This window comes from Rhinatrema bivittatum, chromosome 3, assembly GCF_901001135.1.
Source record: "Rhinatrema bivittatum chromosome 3, aRhiBiv1.1, whole genome shotgun sequence".
NCBI classification, from domain to species: domain Eukaryota; kingdom Metazoa; phylum Chordata; class Amphibia; order Gymnophiona; family Rhinatrematidae; genus Rhinatrema; species Rhinatrema bivittatum.
Window position 1 is genome coordinate 212,874,453 of NC_042617.1, and position 22,901 is coordinate 212,897,353.

The following is a 22,901-nucleotide window of genomic DNA, read 5'->3' on the forward strand; positions in this document are numbered from 1 at the left end:
TATTCAGTTCCTGCCACAGGCTACAAGGGGGGTGGCAGTAGGGCTTGCTTCCCAAGAACAAAGCCCATAAATGAGACTGTTTATAAAGACTATGCTGAGTTTTGCTACAGAGGCCTGGCAGGTTAATCAAGAAGACACTCTTGGAAGGAATAGGGTACATTTGTGCTATAAAAACTTTTGCTACAGAGATGATATAGAGGATACATTTCAAGAACTCCTGACCAGTGACCCTGTGGGAAGCAACAGGGTAATGTGGAATAGTTGCTGAGAAAGTCAAGAGCTAGTGGATGCCCGAGGGGTGGGTTGAGACATATTTTACATCCCTATTTCAGACACATTTCAGTTTAGGAATGTGTTATAGTAGCTGTAGCAACAGCAGTGTATACAGCATTTGCTGATGAAACTTAGTTGTGTCATCCTGTTCAATACAGACTGACTGTAGATTCAAATGGTTTCTCCTATATCCGTCTGTTCATCTGGATTCGATCTCCATCTGTTCATCTGGATTCCACCCAAGCTATCTAATTCAATAAGAAATGCAGAAGTCAGTCAACTAATTATATGCTTATAATTTGAGAATATTTTGACCCTCTCGTGTAAGCAAAAAGCAATTTGCAGACTGCTGTCTACTCACAAGCCTGCAAGCATATTTTCAAAAGGGAAACTCCTGCTGGGGCGTTTCCCTTTTGAAAATTTGGGTGGCATGCACTGTGTACTTTACACCTGATTAGGAGCAGTTGCACAGAGATTTGAAAATGAAATTGCTCCCCTGACCTAATGCTTCCCCTCTCTTCTCACAGGGAAGGGGCAATTTTCAAAAGACGTTTTTACATGGGTAAACATGCATTTACCTGCATAAAAACTTTTGAATATGGTTCTCTAATGGTCCCTTGGAAGCCTATTGAAAGGAACACAAACTAGAATGTTAAATTGGATTTTCTTATGGTGATGATGATCAAGAGGTATCCCTAAGTCACTGCACCAAAAAAAACAAGCTCGAGGATTACGGTTTCCTGGTCGAGGTTCCTTTAATTTGGAAAAGAGAGTTTAAGCTGTCCTAAAACTACATTTCCAGAAGTATCCACAAGGCAGTTCCTGGGTAACTCAAGCAGGGTGTGGTCAGCCCTCCAGAAGAAACTGTCTGCCAGTGAAATAAATAAGGCAACTTTAGCAAGAGACAAAGGCTGGGGGGGGGGGGGGGGGGACGACAGAGGCCATAGAAGACACTTGCACCTCCTCAAAGCCAAGCCATGGAGGAGCCAGAATCAGCTTTATAACAGCTCCAGCACTAAAGTTTAGTAAGTTCTCTTTCGTTAACACAACCATATTGTTGTGTTATTGAGAGTTTAGAAAATGAAGCATGAACCAGAGAAGGGTTTCAGAAGGCAGGAAGAGGGAAAAACTGTGTGGGCCTGAAGGTGTTGCTTTATCTTGTCTGTGTTTTTTTTTTTGTTTCTTTGTTTTACTGAAGCACTGCTGCAAGTGTGAGGGCTAGCCTAGAGCTCTGTATCGGCTCGATACAGTAAGGCCGCGGTAAAAACAGTGCGGCAGTGTCAGGCGCACCCTTCCTCCCCGCACGCACAGTTCTCTTCACTAACTCCCCGATACTCTCCTCTAATCGCATGCAAATGCATGCCGCGGCTGTGAAGCGTTAGGGAAGGGTTATGCCCGCGCAACCCATTTTACTGTATAGGCGCTGTAACAGCGCCTATACAGTAACCTGGGTGCGCTGGTACCTGTCATTTCAAATGACATTTGAAATGACAGGCACCAGGAAGTGTAAAAAAGTTTAAAAAGTGTAAAAAACAAAAAACCTGTGTGTTATATAAAAAAATAAAACAATTTTAAATACCTGTCGGAGGGCCGTGGGTCCAGGCGGCCGGTGGGCGGCGGGCAGCCATCAGCGGCATCCGGTAGTCCCTTCTCCCTTCCTCCCTCCCTCCCCTGCCTGGATGAGCGCCAAAATCGCACGGGCGGGTCGGCAGGGGGGGGGGGGGGGGGGGGGGCGGCAGCGGGATCCGGGAGCGGCGGGGGGGCAGCAGCGGGGTCCGGGGGGGGCAGCGGCGGCGGGGTCCGGGGGGGCAGCGGCAGCAGGATCCAGGGGTGGCAGCGAGATCCGGGGAGCGAGTAGCGGCAGCGTGTTCGATCGGGCAGGCAGGTAGGTGGCAAAATAAAGATGGCCGCCTGCACGGGAAAATCGTGCAATTGGCCGCTGAAGACGTGACGTCACACCCCGTGACGCCAAACGTCGTGACGTCACGTCTTCAGCGGCCAATTGCACGATTTTCCCGTGCAGGCGGCCATCTTTATTTTGCCACCTACCTGCCTGCCCGATCGAACACGCTGCCGCTACTCGCTCCCCGGATCTCGCTGCCACCCCTGGACCCCGCTGCCGCTGCCCCCCCGGACCCCGCTGCTGCCTACCCGCCGCTCCCGGATCCTGCTGCCGCCCCCCCGCTGCCGCCCCCCCGCTGCCGACCCGCCCGTGCAATTTTGGCGCTCATCCAGACAGGGGAGGGAGGGAGGAAGGGAGAAGGGACTACCGGATGCCGCTGATGGCTGCCCGCCGCCCACCGGCCGCCTGGACCCACGGCCCTCCGACAGGTATTTAAAATTGTTTCATTTTTTATATAACACACAGGTTTTTTGTTTTTTACACTTTTTACACTTACCATAGCAGGCCCGAGCCTTGCTACTTTTTCGTTTGTTTTTTTTTTGCTTCGGGAGGAGGGGACCGGACGGGGCTGCAGGAGACCGGACGGGACCAGGGCGGGTAAGCAATGTTTTTACACTACACTACACTACACTAACTCCTACTAGGGGGAGGCGGTAAACTAGCAGGTTAAGGCCGCGGCAGAACAGCGGGTTACGGAGGAGATAATATCAGCGCCCGTTACAGTATCGCAGGGGAATAGCTAATTCCTTCATTATACAGCTTTTTCGTTCATTTACATGCTGGGTGCGGAAAGGGTTTAGGAAAGGGTTTAGGAAGCGCTAAGGACGCGTGAAACTGGAGACTGTATCGCTGGATGGCCTTACTCGTCTGTATTGTGCGCTCCCAGCACGTTACAGACCGGGAATCTTTAACTCAACGTTACTGTATCGACCTGTATGATTGTATCTTAAGAACATAAGAACATGCCATACTGGCTCAGACCATGGGTCCATCAAGCCCAGCATCCTGTTTCCAAAAGTGGCCAATCCAGGCCATAAGAACCTGGCAAGTACCCAAAAACTAAGTCTATTCCATGTTACCGTTGCTAGTAATAGTGGTGGTTATTATCTAAGTCAACTTAATTAATAGCAGGTAATGGACTTCTCGTCCAAGAACTTATCCAATCCTTTTTTAAACACAGCAATACTAAGTGCACTAACCACATCCTCTGGCAACAAATTCCAGAGTTTAATTGTGCATTGAGTGAAAAAGAACTTTCTCCGATTAGTTTTTATGTTTAAACGTTTTTATTGGGTTTTATAAAGAAAACAATACTATACAGGAGAGAGTAGACTCAGATCTCCCTCCGCAAACAAAACCCAACATAATACAACCGTTTCCCCCCCCCTGTCCAGAACTCCCACCCCCCTCCCCCCGAGGGCAATACAGTAACAATAATAGTAATGGAAAGTCGTATAAGGAGGCCACAATTGTATAGTCCATAACAGGGGATTGATCAGTCATTCAGTACCATGCTCCTGGCTCGGGGTGACAATCGTTGAAGATATGGACCCCAAACACTGGCAAAGCGACGTCGACGGCCAGGGGAGCCACGGGCCTCCAAACCCTCCATGGTCATCAGTTGATTTCTCCACGTCCAAAAAGAGGGAGCTGCCGGAGATCGCCACGTCAGTAGAATTGTCTTCTTTCCCACCAAGCTCGCCTTTTGTATCAACATGCGATAGCCAGGATCTTTAACCCTAATAGGCGAGACGCAACCAAATAAAAACCACAAGGGGGATATAGGCAATGCCACATCTATCAGATCTGCTAAATAGTCCGCAATCCGGCGCCAGAACTCTCGGATCCCGGGGCACGTCCAAAAACCATGAGACAAATTGCCCACCACTCCGTGACAACGGACACAAAACGGTGTGGCAGCCACGGTCAGTTGATGGGCTCTCTGGGGAGATATATAAGCCCGGGTTAAAAACTTGTATTGCATCTCCCTAAAATACATGTTGGTAGAGATCCCGGCTATGCGCCGAAAACAAACACGTAAAATAAAACCAGTTAGTTGAAACACTCCATCAGCATGCCAGCGAGCAACCAGGGTAGAGCAGACATCTACCTGAGCCCGCTTCTGAAGGGCCCTATAGTAGCGGGACAAGGAGGGTGTAGCTGTCGCCCCAAAATGGAATATATCATCGAGAGACTTATAAGTGGCTAAGTCCCTGGTAGCCGGAGGTAAGGACTTAAGATAGTGATGTGCTTGTAAAAAGGGAAACACATGGGAGGTGCCCAAGTCATAAAGACCTTGAAACTCCTGAAACTGCATTAACGCCCCTTCTGGTGTCCATAAGTGGCCCAAATAGGTCACCCCCCTGGCCTCCCACATCCGGAACATGGTAGACTGGGAACCCGGCTGAAACTCAACATTGCCCCTAAAGGGCATGAAATAAGCACAAATGTTGGGAATCTGCAAAAGCCGAGTAAGACGGCTCCAAGATTGTCGGATCGGCCGTGCGATCGCCAAATGCTTTATATCAGAAGGGAGACAACACGCTCTGGCCTGCAACACATAAGCAGGGGTCAGTGGATATAGCATGGTCCGATCCAAGGACAGGGGAGTATAATGGGAGGAGCCCTGCAACCAATTGCGCAGAAGCCGCATGTTACAGGCAAGGTTATAGTGAGCGAGGTCAGGCACCCCCAGCCCACCACCCCCCCAGTCGTTTTGTAGCCACCGGAGGGGAAGCCTAGCCCGGCCACCCCTCCACAGAAAACGGTTCAGGACTCCCTCTATACGGGCAATATCTCGTTTATGTAAAAGGAGCAGCAAGTTCTGCAGTAAGTAAAGCCACTTGGGGAGCAGTACCATTTTAAACAAGGCAACTCGTCCCGTTAATGAAAGGGGAAGAGACCTCCACGCGGTAAGCGTAGTTTGGGTAAGACGAAGGAGGCGAGGCACATTAGCTTGGTAAACTAAGTCTGGGTTCGAGGGAAGGTACACCCCCAGATACCGAATAGTGTCTCCAGCCCATTGAAGCGGAAACCCAGCCCCCCAAGTGTCTCTCAAGGTGGGGGGATAGGCCAATGCAAAGGATTTGGCCGCATTAAGCCGAAACCCGGAAAAGGTCCCGAAGATCCCCAACAGTTGTAAGAGTGGCGGCAGGGAAGTGCGGGGATGGGTAAGGAAAATAAGTAAATCGTCTGCAAAGGCCACATACTTAAAAATCCCAGACTCCATATAAAGACCCTGTACCTCCCGGGTGGCAGCTATCTTATGGAGCAGGGGCTCCAATTGCAGCAGGAAGAGAAGAGGAGAAAGCGGGCATCCCTGCCTGGTCCCCCGCTCAACCCCAAACTCCTCCGATTGCGAGCCATTAGCCACGATGCGTGCTCGAGGGGCTGTGTATAAAAGCTGAATAGCCTGCAAAAAGAAGCCCTCAAAACCCATGTGCTGCAAAACATAAAACAAATACCTCCATTCCACCCTGTCAAATGCTTTTTCAGCATCAAAGCTGATAGCAAGGTATGGGCAGGACAGTCGTTGGCTCAGAGTCATAGCCGCAAGGATCTTACGGATGTTAGACAAGGCATATCTTTGGCGTACAAAGCCCGCCTGATGTTCCCCAACTAAGGAAGACATGCATGTAGCCAATCTCTCGGCCAAAATCTTAGCCAGTAATTTGTGGTCATAATTTAACAAGGATATGGGGCGATACGATGCTGTCTGTAAGGGGTCCCCCCCAGGCTTGGGTATCAGGATAATATGAGCCAAGTTATCATGGGCGGGAAAAAAACCCCGACCCACCAACTCTGTAAAGGCCAGGGCTAAAGGCTGGGACACAGACTCCCTTAAAAACTTGAAAAATTCCGCTGAGAACCCATCGGGGCCCGGGGCCTTGAAAGACTTAGAACTGTGGATGGCCGCGGAAACCTCCGTCTGAGAAATAGGAGCGTTAAGCCTCTCCTTCTGCTCAAGGGTCAGCTGTGGTAAGGACAGGCCCTCACAAAACCTCTGACAGTCACCCGGGTCCCCTCCCTCAGAGGAGTACAGCGAGGAGTAAAAATCCCGAAAACACTTTAAAATAGTGGGGGTATCCCGAACCACCCCTCCAGAGGAGGTGCAGAGTGCCGGAATATAGCGGCTGCGCCTGGCGGATTTTATGAGATTAGACATCAGTTTTCCTGCCTTATTACTGTATTGATATAATTTGTATTGATAATATAGGTAACTTTTCTTCGCACGTTGATGTAGCAGAGCATTGAGAGCGTGTTGGCTAGACAAATATATAGCCTTGTCTACGGCCGAATGGGAACGGATCCAAGTAACCCTGGCCCGTCGTGCCCGTACACTCAGGTCCAAAATGCGGCGGTCCAGGACCCTACGCCGCTGGGCAGTATAAGATATGATTTCGCCGCGTAAAACCGCTTTAGCGGTATTCCAAAATAAAATGGGTTGAGTTTCGTGAACATGGTTATTGGCCACATAATCTTTCCACTTAAGTAGGAGAAAGTCCTTGAACTTCTCATCCCGGGCAAGGTAATATGGGTAGCGCCAATGTCGTTGCGACGTGGCGTGGGACTGAAACTGCACCTCCATCCACACCGGGGCATGGTCGGAGACTACTATGCTCTCAATGCCCGCCGCCTGTAGACGATGAAAAGCGTGCGTACTCATAAGGAAATAGTCAAGCCTAGCAAAGGAACCATGCGCCCTCGAGAGATGGGTAAAATCACGTTCCATCGGGTGCAAGGTCCTCCAAACATCCAGGAGCTGTAATTGAGTCTCCAACAGAGTGGGACCCCTCCCGGCATTCGAATCCCAGCCCCGGCTCCGGGATGTATCCACCTGAGGATCTCGGACTGTATTAAAGTCCCCTCCAACAATTAAGATGTCTGATAGATAGGGTAATAGGTGCGCAAACAGACCCCTATAAAAACGGGGATCGTAGGTATTAGGCGCATAGACATTACAAAATACCACCCTGCAATTATACAGATCTGCAACCAAAATGATATAACGCCCCAGGGGGTCCTTAATTTCCGTGCTAATGGTAATGGGGAGCTGTTTATGAAAAAGAATAGCCACTCCCGCTGATTTGGAGGAGGCCGAGGCATATCGTACCTCCCCCACCCAGGTCCTACGAAGCTTTGCATGCTCGTCATCCGTTAAGTGGGTCTCTTGTAAGAAAGCCACGTCAGCGGAATGTTTTTTAAGCAAGGAGAGCACTTTCGTGCGCTTGATGGGCGAGTGAAGACCGCACACATTCCAAGAGAGCAACTTTGTGGATTTACTCATTGTGAACACCTACAGGGAGAGAAGCCACAAGGTGGGATAGAATTAGAACGAAGAAGGCCCTCCCAGCCGAGGCCCCCCCGTATAGCAATCGAGCGCTCCATACACAAAATGCAGTCACCTCCATTACACACAACCCCCACTGTTGTACTTGATCGCCCCCGGCCCTCCCCTCCCAAACCCCCCCACCCCCCGACCACCCCTCCCCGCCCCCTCCTCCCTTCACCCCCCTACCCTTCCCCCCCCCCCGACACCTGTGGTGCCCAAATACCCTGTCCCCACTTTCCCACCACCCATGCCTTCATGAAGAAGGCTAGAGATCCGTAGAGATGTGTACAGGTCCCCCCAATTAGAAATTAACAGGAACAACTCTCAATGGGATGCAACATACAGTAAAAGCTAACTATGCGTCAACTGGACGCCCACTCACAGGGCCACAGCCAAGGATTAGTACTCTGTAGGCCTGTAAGACCACAGCCCGCAGTCCGACCTTAAAAAATGCACAAACAGTCTGCAGACCAGGCCTGGTACAGCAAAGAGTCAATGAGAAAAAAAAACCTCCTCAGTTGTGAACAGTAGATGCAGCACCACTCCATGGTGTAGTTGGATAGCATATGGCTTTCTCCGTGTCTTCTTCAAGGCAGCTTGTCAACAAATTGCTGAGCTTGATCCGGAGAGTCAAAGGTGTGAGCAGCATTGTTATGCCACAGCCGAAGGCGAGCCGGGTACAGTAGGGAAAACTTTACCCCTCGATTATGAAGAGTAGTGCAGAGAGGCGAGAAACGCCGCCGGGCCTCAGAGACTGTAGAGGAGAAGTCCTGGAAAATCCGGATAGGTTTGCCCTGATATAAGAGCGATGATTTATTACGGGATGCCCGCCAAATCTCAGCCTTATGGGCTGAGTTTAAGATTTTAGCAATAATTAAGCGTGGCCGGCCCGAAGTCGCAGGGCGGGAGCCTAGCCGGTGGGCTCTCTCTACCACCAGTTTCCCACTGAGCGCAGGCAGCTCTAGAACCTCCGGTAACCAGGCCTCAAGCAAGGGGCAAAGTGCCGTGTCCGCAATATCCTCAGCGAAGCCCAGGAACCTCAAATTGTCCCGACGAGCACGGTTCTCTAAGTCCTCCACCTTTTGTGTAAGCGCCGTGATTAGCTTCCCGTGATTCACCACGTTGCTCGACACGGCCCCGGCGCCATCTTCCACCCCCGACACCCGTGCCTCCAGATGATCAAGGCGGGGCTGCAGGGCCGCAATAGAATCCCGGACCTCCCCCAGCTCCGTGTGTAACAGAGACCATTTTTCATCGAGCGCCTCTTTAATCGCGGCCTTAATGTCCAGGAGAGTGAGGGCCGGGGGGTCCTGGGCCGACTCACCCGCTCCGTTGTCCGCCATTTTAGCTTCGGGAGCCCGCGGTTTGTCTTTGTCTCTCCTCCCTCCTTTGGTGGTCATCGCCGGCGAGTTCTTGCACCAGGTGCGGATGGAGGACATGCAAGTGAGACCTGGTAAGGCTCAAAAGAAGAAAGAAAAGCAATTGGCGCGCTACGATGTGCCGCGATGGGTGGGGGGCCTGAGAGCCTGAGATCCGCACGTCCTCACGGCTCAGCACATCACGTGATCCTCCGATTAGTTTTAAATGTGCCACATGCTAACTTCATGGAGTGCCCCCTAGTCTTTCTATTATCTGAAAGAGTAAAAAATCGATTCACATCTACCTGTTCTAGACCTCTCATGATTTTAAACACCTCTATCATATCCCCCCCTCAGCCGTCTCTTCTCCAAGCTGAAAAGTCCTAACCTCTTTAGTCTTTCCTCATAGGGGAGCTGTTCCATTCCCTTTATCATTTTGGTAGCCCTTCTCTGTACCTTCTCCATTGCAATTATATCTTTTTTGAGATGCGGCGACCAGAATTGTACACAATATTCAAGGTGCGGTCTCACCATGGAGCGATACAGGGGCATTATGACATTTTCCGTTTTATTCACCATTCCCTTTCTAATAATTCCCAACATTCTGTTTGCTTTTTTGACTGCCGCAGCACACTGAACCAACGATTTCAATGTGTTATCCACTATGACGCCTAGATCTCTTTCTTGGGTTGTAGCACCTAATATGGAAACTAACATTGTGTAACTATAGCATGGGTTATTTTTCCCTATATGCATCACCTTCCACTTGTCCACATTAAATTTCATCTGCCATTTAGATGCCCAATTTTCCAGAATCACAAGGTCTTCCTGCAATTTATCACAATCTGCTTGTGATTGAACAATTTTGTATCATCTGCAAATTTGATTACCTCACTCGTCGTATTTCTTTCCAGATCATTTATAAATATATTGAAAAGTAAGGGTCCCAGTACAGATCCCTGAGGCACTCCACTGCCCACTCCCTTCCACTGAGAAAATTGTCCATTTAGTCCTACTCTTTGTTTCCTGTCTTTTAGCCAGTTTGTAATCCACGAAAGGACATCGCCACCTATCCCATGACTTTTTACTTTTCCTAGAAGCCTCTCATGAGGAACTTTGTCAAACGCCTTCTGAAAATCCAAATACACTACATCTACCGGTTCACCTTTATCCACATGTTTATTAACTCCTTCAAAAAAGTGAAACAGATTTGTGAGGCAAGATTTGCCTTGGGTAAAGCCATGCTGACTTTGTTCCATTAAACCATGTCTTTCTATATGTTCTGTGATTTTGATATTTAGAACACTTTCCACTATTTTTCCTGGCACTGAAGTCAGGCTAACCAGTCTGTAATTTCCCGGATCTCCCCTGGAGCCCTTTTTAAATATTGGGGTTACATTAGCTATCCTCCAGACTTCAGGTACAATGGATGATTTTAATGATAGGTTACAAATTTTTACTAATAGGTCTGAAATTTCATTTTTTAGTTCCTTCAGAACTCTAGGGTGTATACCATCCGGTCCAGGTGATTTACTACTCTTCAGTTTATCAATCAGGCCTACCACATCTTCTAGGTTCACTGTGATTTGGTTCAGTCCATCTGAATCATTAACCATGAAAACCTTCTCCAGTACGGGTACCTCCCCAACATCCTCTTCAGTAAACACTGAAGAAAAGAAATCATTTAATCTTTCCACAATGGCCTTATCTTCTCTAAGTGCCCCTTTAACCCCTCGATCATCTAACAGTCCAACTGACTCTCTCACAGGCTTTCTGCTTCGGATATATTTTTAAAAGTTTTTACTGTGAGTTTTTGCCTCTACGGCCAACTTCTTTTCAAATTCTCTCTTAGCTTGTCTTATCAATGTCTTACATTTAACTTGCCAACATTTATGCATTATCCTATTTTCTTCTTCCTATTTTCTTAGAAAGCTATTGTGTTTAAAATAGAGCTGGCTGCCTGATTTAGGGAGATTTGTTTTGTTTTAAGTCAATACTGCCTTCAGCTGAAAAGTGAAGCTGGAATAGCGGGCTTTTTGCATCCCATGAGTTCTCTTGAAAATAGAGTGTTGTATGATACCTCTTAGCTAAAACACTATGATCTTGTCTGATGAGCAACTGAAAGGTTTTAGAGAAAATGTATTAAGGAAACTTATGAACTCTGAGGCTATTCAAAGAACAGTTACTTCGCTGCAATTTCCCAGTCAAACCCTGGAAACATTTGTGTGTATAGAAAAGTAGTAAAGCAAATGTAAGAGGATAGAAATGGCATTAACTACATAGTTTTGATTGTGAAGAATAACAATTGCTATGGATTATATTTGACATGCACTAGTGATTGTGGAAACTACAAATATACTTAAGAGGAATACAAGTAGAGTTGTTTTGAAGTGCTTTCTTGTTGGGTGTTGGTTTATAGCTTGAAGAAACACAAAGTGGTTTACAAAAGGTACAAAGCCTAGACATATAGGCCAGAGTCCCAGATAATGAGAGTAGTTTAATGGCAGTCCTAAACCAGGTCCACATGGCCTGTTGAATGGATAGAAGGAAACTATGGGCCTAAAACACAGGGGCTTAAATGAGAGTGGTTAGAGAAAGCTGTTAGCACTAGGGCAGTTGCATATGATTGTTGCGACCGTCGCTGCCCGACGGCTTCACTCCGCCTACCTTTCTTTCTTTGCTTCTCCTCTGGCTGTGGATGGACGCCTGGCTGCTGCGGCATCTGCCTGCCGTCCTCTCCGGCGTCCCCGGACCAGCTTGGGCGCTACCTTCCGCCATGCTCCACTTGTACCTTAGGGCGCGCGCGCGCGCCACGTGGCCCTCACTCTTATTTCCTACTTGGCGCGAACCTCACCACTGCCACCTCTGGTGGCTTCACCACATTGTCTAATAAAAGATCAATCTCTGTGTTTGTGTGTCCTAAGCTGAGCCTGACCTGTGGCCCCTCACGGGACTTCCCCCTGTGGTCAGCTGCCAAGACTGTGGTCATCTGCCAAGACTTCCTCCTGTGGTCAGTTGCCAAGAGTCCACCCAAACCTCACTAATTATAACATATTGCTAACTCCATGGATCCTGCACAGCTCAATGCCTTACAGGCCATCCCTGGCCTGGCTCTACGCACTGCTGAATTTCAAGACGCATTGGAGAAACTCACTTCAGCATTTCATCAGCTACAAGCACAGAAGACGCAAGGCGCTGCTTCCGGTAATGAAGGTCAGTTACCTGGAGTAACTATAAAGACTATGGTACCTCTGGCTGCTCCAGTTTGTTTCTCTGGAGAGATTCAAAGAGCTAGAGGTTTCCTAGACCAATGCTGTATGCATTTCGCATTGCAGCCTGCACACTTCCCCACAGCCTACGCCAAGACTACTTATATTCTATCTTATCTTGATGGAAGGGCTTTGTCTTGGGCTTCAATGCTGTGGGAACATAAGGATCCAATTCTGCAGGATACTGATGGATTTCTAGAACTATATAAATTCATTTTTGATGATCCTTCTCGAGTGACTGTTGCTGGTTCTGACCTGGTGGACCTGAAGCAAGGCAAACGACCACTGGCTGATTTTGCAATAGAGTTTAAGATTCTTGCTACAGAATTATGCTGGGAACCTAGATGCCTGAAAACTCTCTTCTTCAGAAGTCTGAATACCCGCTTGAAGGACGAGCTTGCCGCTCGTGAGACACCTGACTCGCTGGATGAACTAGTGGCTTTGGCTACTAGAATTGACCACCGGCTTCATGATAAGGTGAAAGAACTCAAGCCTACTAAAGGACCGGTTCAGAAGGAGACTCGTGCTAAACTTGCATCTCAGATGGTCCCAGCAGTACCTGTTGCCAGTGGAGAAGAACTGATGCAACTTGTTCGCAGTCATTTGACTCCAAAAGAGAGAAGACTTCGGAAGAGGCAAGGGTTATGTAGGTACTGTGGACAAGCTGGTCACGATGTCCCAACATACCCTATTCGTTCGGAAAATGGACGGGCCTAAGTCCTGCAGGACGACTGTTCTTAGGCCTTACCACGCCTTCTCCTCCGCTCTCTCTACCAGTCTCCCTGACTTGTGGACCATCTACAATCCAAACTCTTGCCCTTGTGGATTCGGGGGCAGGAGGCAACTTTATACTTTGACGGCTAGTGGAACATTTGAGGATTCCCCTCGTTACTTTGAAGGCTCCACTACTCTTGTCATCCATCCATGGAGAGCCTTTGCCCGGTGATGTGACTCTTCGCACCGAACCAGTGACTCTTCCCACCGGAGCCTTTCATACGGAGACAATTCCCTTCTTTGTGTTAGAGAAGGCCATGCACCCTATCGTTCTGGGGTTACCCTGGTTGCAGTTGCATCAGCCTCAATTCGACTGGTCTTCCTTGGAACTCTCCCGCTGGGGCCCAGGTTGTCATGGCAGTTGCCTCACGGAAGTTTCTCCTGTTTTCTGCATGCCTACAACTCCAGTGATGGCAGGACTGCCGCCTCAATACGCATCATTCAGTGATATGTTTTCCAAGGAAGCTGCTGACATCCTCCCTCCACACAGATCTTATGAATGTGCCATTCGCCTGAAACCAAATACTGAATCCCCGAAAGGACGTGTCTATCCACTCTCTGCAATAGAGAATAAGGCTATGTCCGAGTACATCGAGGAGAACTTACAGAAAGGTTTCATTAGACCTTCAAAGTCTCCAGCCGGCGCAGGATTCTTCTTTGTAGGGAAGAAGGATGGAACCTTACTTCCTTGTATCGACTTTCGAGGTCTGAACGAGATTACGATTAAAAACAGTTACCCTCTGCCTTTAATCTCAGAGCTGTTTGACCGGCTTCAGGGGGCCAAGATATTTTTGAAACTTGACCTGAAGAGGGCCTACAACTTAGTCTGGATTCGCAGTGGTGACGAGTGGAAAACGGCTTTCAACACTCGAGACGGTCATTTTGAGTACTTAGTAATGCCCTTCAGCCTGTGCAACGCACCGCTGTGTTCCAGAACATGATGAATGACATTTTGCGGGATTTGTTGTACCAGAGTGTCGTAGTGTACCTAGATGGCATCCTGATATTTTCTCAGAATCTGTCTACTCATCTAGAAGACGTCAAGCAAGTTCTACTAAGACTCCGAGAACACCGACTTTACGCCAAGCTATCCAAGTGCAAATTCCATAAAGACTCCATGCCTTTTCTTGGCTACATTGTGTCTAAAGATGGCTTCCAGATGGATCCCCAAAAATTAGAAAGTATCAAGAATTGGTCCCAACCTACCAGCCTGAAGGTCCTGAGACGATTTTTGGGGTTCACCAATTACTATAGAAGCTTTATAAAGAACTATTCTTTTTTAACGGTGCCCTTGACTGCTATGACCCGGAAAGGGGCCAATGCTTCTAGATGGTCTGCGGAGGCCATTTCTGCGTTCGAAGATTTAAAGACTGCCTTTCCCACGGAACCATGCCTACGTCATCCGGACCCCAACAAGCCATTCATCGTAGAGGTCGACACCTCTGACGTCGGTGTGGGGGCTGTTCTGAGCCAGACTGGAGATTCCAAGTCCTTGTGTCCTGCTCTTTCTTCTCACGACATTTCTCTCCAGCAGAGAAGAATTATGGGATCGGTGACAAAGAGCTCCTGGCTATTAAGTTGGCATTCAAGGAATGGTGGCCTTGGCTCGAAGGCGCTCAACATCAAATTACAGTGTTTACGGACCATAAGAATCTAGAGTATCTCTGCCATGCAACGCCTTAACTATAGACAAGCTAGATGGTCCTTATTTTTCAACCACTTTGACTTTGTGCCAAATATCACCCCGGAGACAAGAATACCAGAACTGATGCCCTTTCTCTCGGAGGATATTCCGGAAGAGCTGCAGCACATAATCGACCCGAAGAAAGTCGTCTTAGCTGCTACTCATTCTGTGCCCGCTGGTAAGACCATCGTGCCAAAGCATCTCAGAAAGAAAGTGCTCTATTGGGCGCACGATTCCAAGCTGGCTGGCCATCCTGGTCAACGCCGTACCCTGCTGAAGCTACAGAAGTATTATTGGTGGCCAACTATCAAGAAAGATACACTCTCCTATGCGGCATCTTGTGCCAACTGTGCCAAGCACAAAGTTACTTCTGGCCAACTGTGGGGATTTCTGCAACTGCTTCCAGCTCTGGAACAGCCTGGATGCATATCGCTACTGATTTTGTAGTTGATCTACCTCTTTCTGGAGGTATGAATACCATCTGGGTCACATTCGACTGCTTCAGGAAGATGGCCCACTTCGTGGCACTGCCTGGCTTACCCTCAGCCTCGGAACTTGTGAAGCTCTTCATAGTCCATATCTTTCGCCTCCACGGCCTACCGAAGCACATAGTCTCGGATCGAGGATCATAGTTCACGGCAAGATTCTGGAAGGCCCTGTGCAAACTCTTTGACATCTCTCTAGATTATACATCTGCCTATCATCCTCAATCTAATGGCCAAACAGAACGGATGAACAGGACCCTGAAACAGTTCATTCGGGCCTATGTGAGTTGCCGTCAGAATAACTGGGCCGAAGGGCTGAATTCGCCATTAATTCTCATCCAGCAACATCAGCTGGATCAACACCATTTGAAGTGGTATATGGATGCTCACCATCACCATCACTTCCACTGAAGCTCTCAGTGATGTCCCCAGCAGCTCAATCCACTGCTGAAGAAATCCATCAAGTATGGACTCAGACAAAAGCAATACTACTCAAAGCGAGTGATCGAGGTTTTACGACGCTCATCATTCCAAAGCGCCTATCTTTCAACCTGGTGACAAAGTCTGGCTATCCAGTATGCAGCTTAGACTGAAGTTACCCTCCTCTCGATTTGCTCCTTGCTACGTTGGACCATTTCCAATCCTCCGACGTCTTGGCAATGTTACCTACAGTCTGAAGTTACCACCTGGATTGAACATCCATAATGCTTTTCATGTTTCACTTCTGAAACCACTCATCATCAGTGAATTCTCTTCCAAATCTCAGGAACCATCTCCTATCAATGCAGAAGATAACCTAGAATACAAGGTCGAAGCCATTCTTGATGTCCGAAGACGTGGCAAAACCTGGGAGTACCTTCTCTCTTGGGAAGATTTTGGCCCTGAAGAAAATTCTTGGAAGCCTCTGGCTAATATCCTTCACAAAGAGATGCTCCATCAGTTTCATCTCTCGCATCCTTGGAAACCAAAACCTGGTACCCGCAGAGGAGACCGCCCTTTGAAGGGGGTACTGTTGTGACTGTTGCTGCCCGACGGCTTCACTCCACCTACCTTTCTTTCTTTTCTCCTCCTCTGGCTGTGGGTGGACACCTGGCTGCCGCAGCGTCTACCTGCCATCCTCTCTGGCGTCCCCGGACTGGCTTGGGCACTGCCTCCCGCCATGCTCCACTTGTACCTTAGGGCACGTGCGCCGCATGGCCCTCACTCTTATTTCCTACTTGGCACTAACCTCAGGGATGTCCCCCTGTGATGAAGTCACGCTGCCCGGATATTTAAAGCCTACATTGTTTGCTAGCCTTTGAGTTAGCAAGGACGGGTAATCCTTACGGATGGGATTCGCTCTCTGTACCCAGCTACTCTGCCTCCAATTTCCATTGGACTCTTAACGCTAATGGGGTACCCGCTCCTCGGGGGCCTCACTTGCTTTTCAGGTTGCTATCAGGAAACCGGTACTCCCTCCTCGAGGGCCCATGTTCCCTGACTCGCTGCCTACTCCTACCTTCTCTTCTGCCTGGAAGGATTTGCTATCTTCAACACCAGTGAGTACTACCATCTTCACCTCAGAGCTGTTCCCTGGAACCAGGTACTCGCTCCTTGAGGGCCTGCCTCCGTTCCAGCCCTAGTGCCATCTCCTACGTGGAACCGCTGTGTGAGTACATCTCCTTCAAGCCTTTCAGCTCTCAGGGATCAGGTACTCGCTCCTCGAGGGCCTGCTCTCCCTATCCTGGGGTTCTCCGTACTGGGGCTTGTGCATATTCCACTGTACTCATTATTCTCAGTTCTTTCCACTACAGCACTGCTACCTGAGGAGTCGATGTTCCAGCACCTGAGGGATACTAGCCCAGCCAGACTACTACTGCTCACCACTGCCACCTCTGGTGGCTTCACCACATTGTCTAATAAAAGATCAATCTCTGTGTTTGTGTGTCCTAAGCTGAGCCTGACCTGTGGCCCCTCACGGGACTTCCCCTGTGGGCATGGTCAGCTGCCACAGTGTCCAAGGGTCCACCCAAACCTCACTAAGTATAACAATGATAGAGTGTCAGTTTCAGAATTATAGGGAGAAGAGCTAAGGTAGAGGCCTGTGGACAAAGAGAGGTAGTGAGCCCTGACTTGAGGCTTTGATGGCAGTTAACTACCTATTTGCACTGGCCTAGGCTACTCTCCACTTGAGCCAAGACTTCTGATCAGCCCAACAGACAGACTACAACACACCTTTCCACCTGGAGCCACGCCACACTTATGTAACCCAAATAATCCATACTTTATATTTAATTATGGTTAATGTTGACATGTACAGATTGTAAATGGTACAGTACTGGTGAATTATTGATGTATTTTAAAATGATACAGTATTGCTTTTTCCTGGTGAGGCATTAAGCAGGACATTCAGAACTGAAGTTTTACTGAGCTCTTAGTGATTCTTTTCATGTATTAAAATTGATTTTTATAATTGTCTTGAGAGTAGTAGCTAGTTTCATAAATAAGCTCACAAAACTTAAAACCATTTTAAAGGTGATGTCTTCTGCAGACAAACAAAGCGACTAAGATAGGGAGAAATTCTAAAGACTCCAGTGGTGTTCCTTTACTGGACTTCATGTTCAAAGCAAAAGACATTGTATGGAGAGAATTGCATTTATTTTTTAGGAAAACTTGATGGCTGACTGAGAAGTTAGTGATGTGTTATCAGATGGGAGACTGGGTTTAATTGCAAGTTCAATATCTTGCTCCTTTCCCTGGCTAGGGCTGGTTGTGCTGTTGAAGTGGTGTACACATATGTAGACTAGTCTCCATAACCGGGAAATCATTTGTGCTTGACCTCATTTCATAGTTTTCAACTACAGAAAATGTTTTGAATTAGTACAAGTTTGAAACTTGTGAACAAGTAGTGCCAGTCAGCAAGGTTTCAACCCTATCTACAAACATTCATAATTCAATCACATTCTTAAAAAGCTTTTGTATTCATTCAACTTACAGACTTTGAGGGGCTCCAGCTGGTAAAAGAGATCATGAAATGCTATCTCTTCTTTTACAGACTACACCCAGGGAATCAGAGTATCAATAGAGAAGGAAGGTAGCAGGGAAAGTGAGATTCCTGGGAGAGTGTTCAGGTGAAGTTCAGGGTCTCCAGCATTTCTCAGCATCTCAAGATGAAGCAGTTCATGCACAGTCTCCTGTGTGAACTTTAGGAGGAGAAGGATGGGGTAGGATGATATGGCACAAGAGCCATGGAGAGTATTATCTCTATAGTTACTGTTTAATACAATAACATAATATACTTAGATTTTATAATTTGAATAACAGGAAAGGGATCAGGTGTGGTGGTTATGATGCTATCCTGCCATTTAGATCAATTAAATCTGTTTTGCTTTCCTTTCACAAAAATAATATTTGAATTAGAAGCAATATATGATTTTTTTTATATCCAACCTTTAAACATTTTCTAGAATTGAGTAAATTGTGTAAGTTTATTTATCTTGCTATACCATCTTTCACAAATAAATTAAAGCAATTAAAGTGGTTTACCATCTGAAAGATATAATAAATTACTTAAGAAACAACAAATAAAAGCATAGGCAATAAATAAAATCAATATAAAATTATAAAGCAGCATAAGAAATATGAAAAATACAATTTAGAAATCATCCATAAGGGAAAAATCTGGAAACTCAAGCAAACAGCTAAACACATTTTAAGACTAAAAACCTGTCTAAATAACAAGATTTTAATATTCTTCATAAACTTAATATAATTCTTTTTGGGACAAATATATATTAGCAGAGCATTCCATAAAAGAGGGGTCTGGTAGGAAAAGATTAATGTTGAATGATCTCTAGCCTAATTTCAGATGGAGAAGATTAATCTGAGGAGGCCATACTCTGAGAACTGTAAAACTCTCAATGGAGCATAAGGAGTTAATTAAGTAGTCTGGATAAACATTGGCAAAAGCTTTAAGAACTAAGCATAAGATTTTGAATTTTGACCTGATTCCTGCTAAGATAAGGAGCCAGTGTAACTTTTCCAAACTGGTCAAAACATGGCTAAATTTTTTTAAACCATAAATCAATTTCACAGTTTTGCAGTAACTATAAATGTTTGAGAGAGGCAGTAGACAGACCTTGGTATAAAATATTACAATAGACCATTCTTGAAAGAGGTAAGCTGTGAAACAATGTACAAACATCAATTTCCAAGAATGGCTTTAATCGACGAATAAATAGAAGATAAAAACAAGATCAAGTTACAGATGATAGCTGACTAATCAGGCTTGGAGTGAAGAGACATCCTATGTCCACTCTGATACCCTTCATAATGCCTTTTACAAGGCTATGGAGCTGGATGAGGTACATCCCAGGATATTAGGGGAGCTCAGAGATGTTCTAGCAGGTCTGCTAAAAGACCTGTTCAGTGGATCCCTGGAAACAAGTGGTGCCGTGAGATTGGAGAAGAGTGGTTGGGGTCCCACTTCACAAGAGAGGAGACTGGAAACTACAGGCCAGCTAGCCTCACCTTGGTTGTAGAAAAATTAATGGAAAGAAAGAATAGTGAACTATCTACAATCCAGTAAATTGCTGGATCCAAGGCAGCATGGATTCACCAGAGCAAAGTCCTGTCAGACAAATCTGATTGATTTTTTTTGTTTGGGTGACTAGAGAATTGGATTGAGGAAGAGTGCTTGATGTAATTTACTTGGATTTCAAAAGCTTTTTATATGGTCCCTCTTAGGAGGCTTGTGAATAAAATGGGAGTCAGTGCCAAGGTGGTGGAGTGGATTACAAACTAGTTGATTGACAGGAGACAGCGAGTAATGGTAAATGGAACTATTTTGAAGAGAAAATGGTGTTGTGGAGTGCCACAAGGATCGATATTGGGACCTGCTCTGTTCAATATCTTTGTCAGTAACATTGCGGAAGGGATGTAAGGTAATGTTTGTCTATTTATGGTTGATACTAAGATCTATAACAAAGTGGACATGCCTGAAGGAGTAGAGAGAATGAAAAATGATTTTAGAAAGCTTGAAGAGCAGTCAAAGATTTGGCAGTTGGGATTCAATGCCAAGTAGCGCAGAATCATGCATCTATGATGCAGTAATCCACAAGAGCTGTATGTGATGGGGGGTGAATGACTGATGTGCATAGATCAAGGCAGGGATCTTGAGGTGATAGTGTCTAGCGATCTAAAAGCGGTAAAATAATGTGTCAAGGCAATAGCTATAGCCAGAAGAATGCTGGGCTGCATAGCGAGAGGAATAACCAGTAAGAAAAAGGAGATAATGCCCTTGTACAGGTCCTTGGTGAGGCCGTACTTGGAGTACTGTGTTCAGTTCTGGAGCCTGTATCTCAAAAAGGATAGAGACAGGATGAAGGTGGTCCAGAGAAGGGCTACCAAAATGGTGCAGTGTCCGTATTGGAAGAAATGCAAACCAGATGGTCCAAGTCATTGAAGAAGAAAGCAGGAACTTTGATATGTGTTATCATCCATCTGGGGATCAATGATCTCAATAGAAATGGTATCCATGAAGTACAAAAAGATTTCCAAAATCTAGGAAAGATAAGAGACACGCAAAGACTATTGCTTTTTCGTAAGTATTACCTGTTCATGGAAAGGGAAATGAGAATCTATTCTATATAGATAATTTCAATTCCTGGCTCAAAACCTGATGTACAGAAAATGGTTTTGGATGCATTGGAGGATGGGGTCATGTATGGAACAGTAAAAGGCTACATGGTAAGGATGGCCTACATTTGTCTGTAGCAGGAAGGAGGATGCTAAGTGAGAAATTCAGATCATATATTATCAGACATTTAAACTAACGAATGGGGGAGGCAGGAGACAGCCAATGAAATTGACATGTTACCCCCAACAAATACAGGAAGTGGGAGAAGAAAATAAAATCAGCTCAAAAATGCAGAAAAGGTATCTAGGAAGTGCCTCAAATCAAGGGAGAAAAATTGGAAAGCTATGACTACAAATGCTCGTATATAGTCTATAGTGAACTTTGAAATTTGCTAATATGCGGCAGAGGGGGGTTAGATATATGTTAAATAAAACCGAGCGAGCTCCAGGCCTTAATGCCTTATCCACATTATACTAAATTCAAGGGAACATTATTTTTTGTACAAAAAGGGAAAATCGAATGTTTCTGTGGAAAATGTTTTATTGTTTCAGTAATGTACAAGTGGTAATTGAATTTATACCCAGTAAGTTCTATGTGCAACAGTATTGGAACTTTAAAAAAAAATGTTATTTTAATGATTAAATGGGATATAAAAAGATATAGGTCTTTGTGCAGGATTAGTTGAAATAGACAACTAGAAGACAACTCAACACAGACTCTAGTCTTTTTAGTTTAAAGACCCCAATATAATTTTAGTAGCACTATATGGTAGATTGATTATATTTGGGAACTGTGTGTGCCATGTATTACTATCATAAATATATAATCCTTGAACTATTTTTTTTTATTAGTCTCGGGAAACAAGAGAGCATGTAGAGGTGAGTCCTACTGCTGGCATCATCATTCAGGAACTTGCATGTCGCATTGAAAACAGTGGTGGAGCTGCACTGATTACCGATTATGGCCATGATGGACAAAAAACAGATACACTCAGAGTATGTATGATGATAAAAATGCAGTGATTTTTAAAAAAAATATGTTTTAAAAATATTTTTGACTTATTTCATATCTAAACAGCATTTTAGTTTATAAGACTAAAGTTGGTTAGATATAAATTTTCCCCAATGATGTATAACATCACAATACAAGTCAAACAAAAAAAAAAACAGAAGCAAGAGAGCTCACCAAACACATGGGATCCAAACACTTTTAAATATCAAATATTCCACAAAGGACATCAAAAAGTTTCAGTGATGTTTATGTGCATATAAAAAGAGGGGAATCTTATCGTACCAGCCTCACCACTAAACAGTGGTACTAGCCCTTAATTGTAATCATTTAGGCCCCAAAATCGTTATTGGAAAATTGTTGTAGAAAAGAGTATATAAAATCGTTATTGGAAAATTGTTGTAGAAAAGAGTATATAAAAAAAATACAACCCAACAGTGACCATTTTTTCCTGTCTGAAGGTTCAAACAAACAATATATAAGCAACAAAGTTGATGTTAGGGAGCGCTAGGAGAGCGGTCCCATTTCCAGGGTGATTGTGTGCCCTTGGACCACGGCACAACCCCAGAGAGCTCCTAGGCTGTAACGAGCATGGCGAGACTTGTCCAAGCATGGGAGAAGACTGTAGACCAGGCCCCTGCCGACCTGCACAGCCTTGGTGAGGCCAACAACGCAAGGTTGGTCTCTGAGTGGTCCTCAGACTACTCCAAGCCCTTTCAGACCTGCTGCTGGGTAACGGCAAAGGTGGCAGGCCGGGGAGGAGACAAGGGCAGACGAAGATTCTGGAACATGAAGACTCAGACAAGACTTGGAAGGACTCATATGAGACTTGGAACTTGGAAGGACTCAGATGGAACTTGGGAAGGACTTGGAACAAGGATTCAGGATTCAGATGAAAGTACTGGGTGAGAACTGCAACGCAGTGCGCCCTACGCAGCCGCCCATGGCTGGTCATGATCACGCTGAGCGCGAAGCAGACTCCAGGAGTAGAAGTGGAACTTGAGACTGGAACATGTCAAAGATTCAGTAGAGACCTGCACCGGTGCACGTCCTACACAGCCGCCTATGGCTGGTCACAGACCACGCTGGAGCAGAGCAGGTTCTGGCAGAGTCTTGGTCATGGACAGAAGCAAACACAAAGGAATCCGAGGGCCGGAACGAGATTCAGGACAAGGGACCAAGACGGGACTTGGCTTCA

At 46.2% G+C, this 22,901-nt stretch overlaps 1 protein-coding gene across 2 annotated transcripts in view; it reads left to right on the top strand.

The window, feature by feature from the left end:
* Positions 1-22,901, top strand: part of NDUFAF7 (NADH:ubiquinone oxidoreductase complex assembly factor 7) — a 144,252-nt gene that overhangs the window by 101,805 nt on the left and 19,546 nt on the right. The window contains exon 8 of one of the 2 annotated variants that reach the window (XM_029594156.1): positions 21,547-21,690. In XM_029594156.1, the coding sequence (XP_029450016.1) occupies positions 21,547-21,690 (144 nt within the window). The remainder of the gene's footprint in view (positions 1-21,546; positions 21,691-22,901) is intronic. The other variant, XM_029594157.1, reaches the window with a different exon arrangement.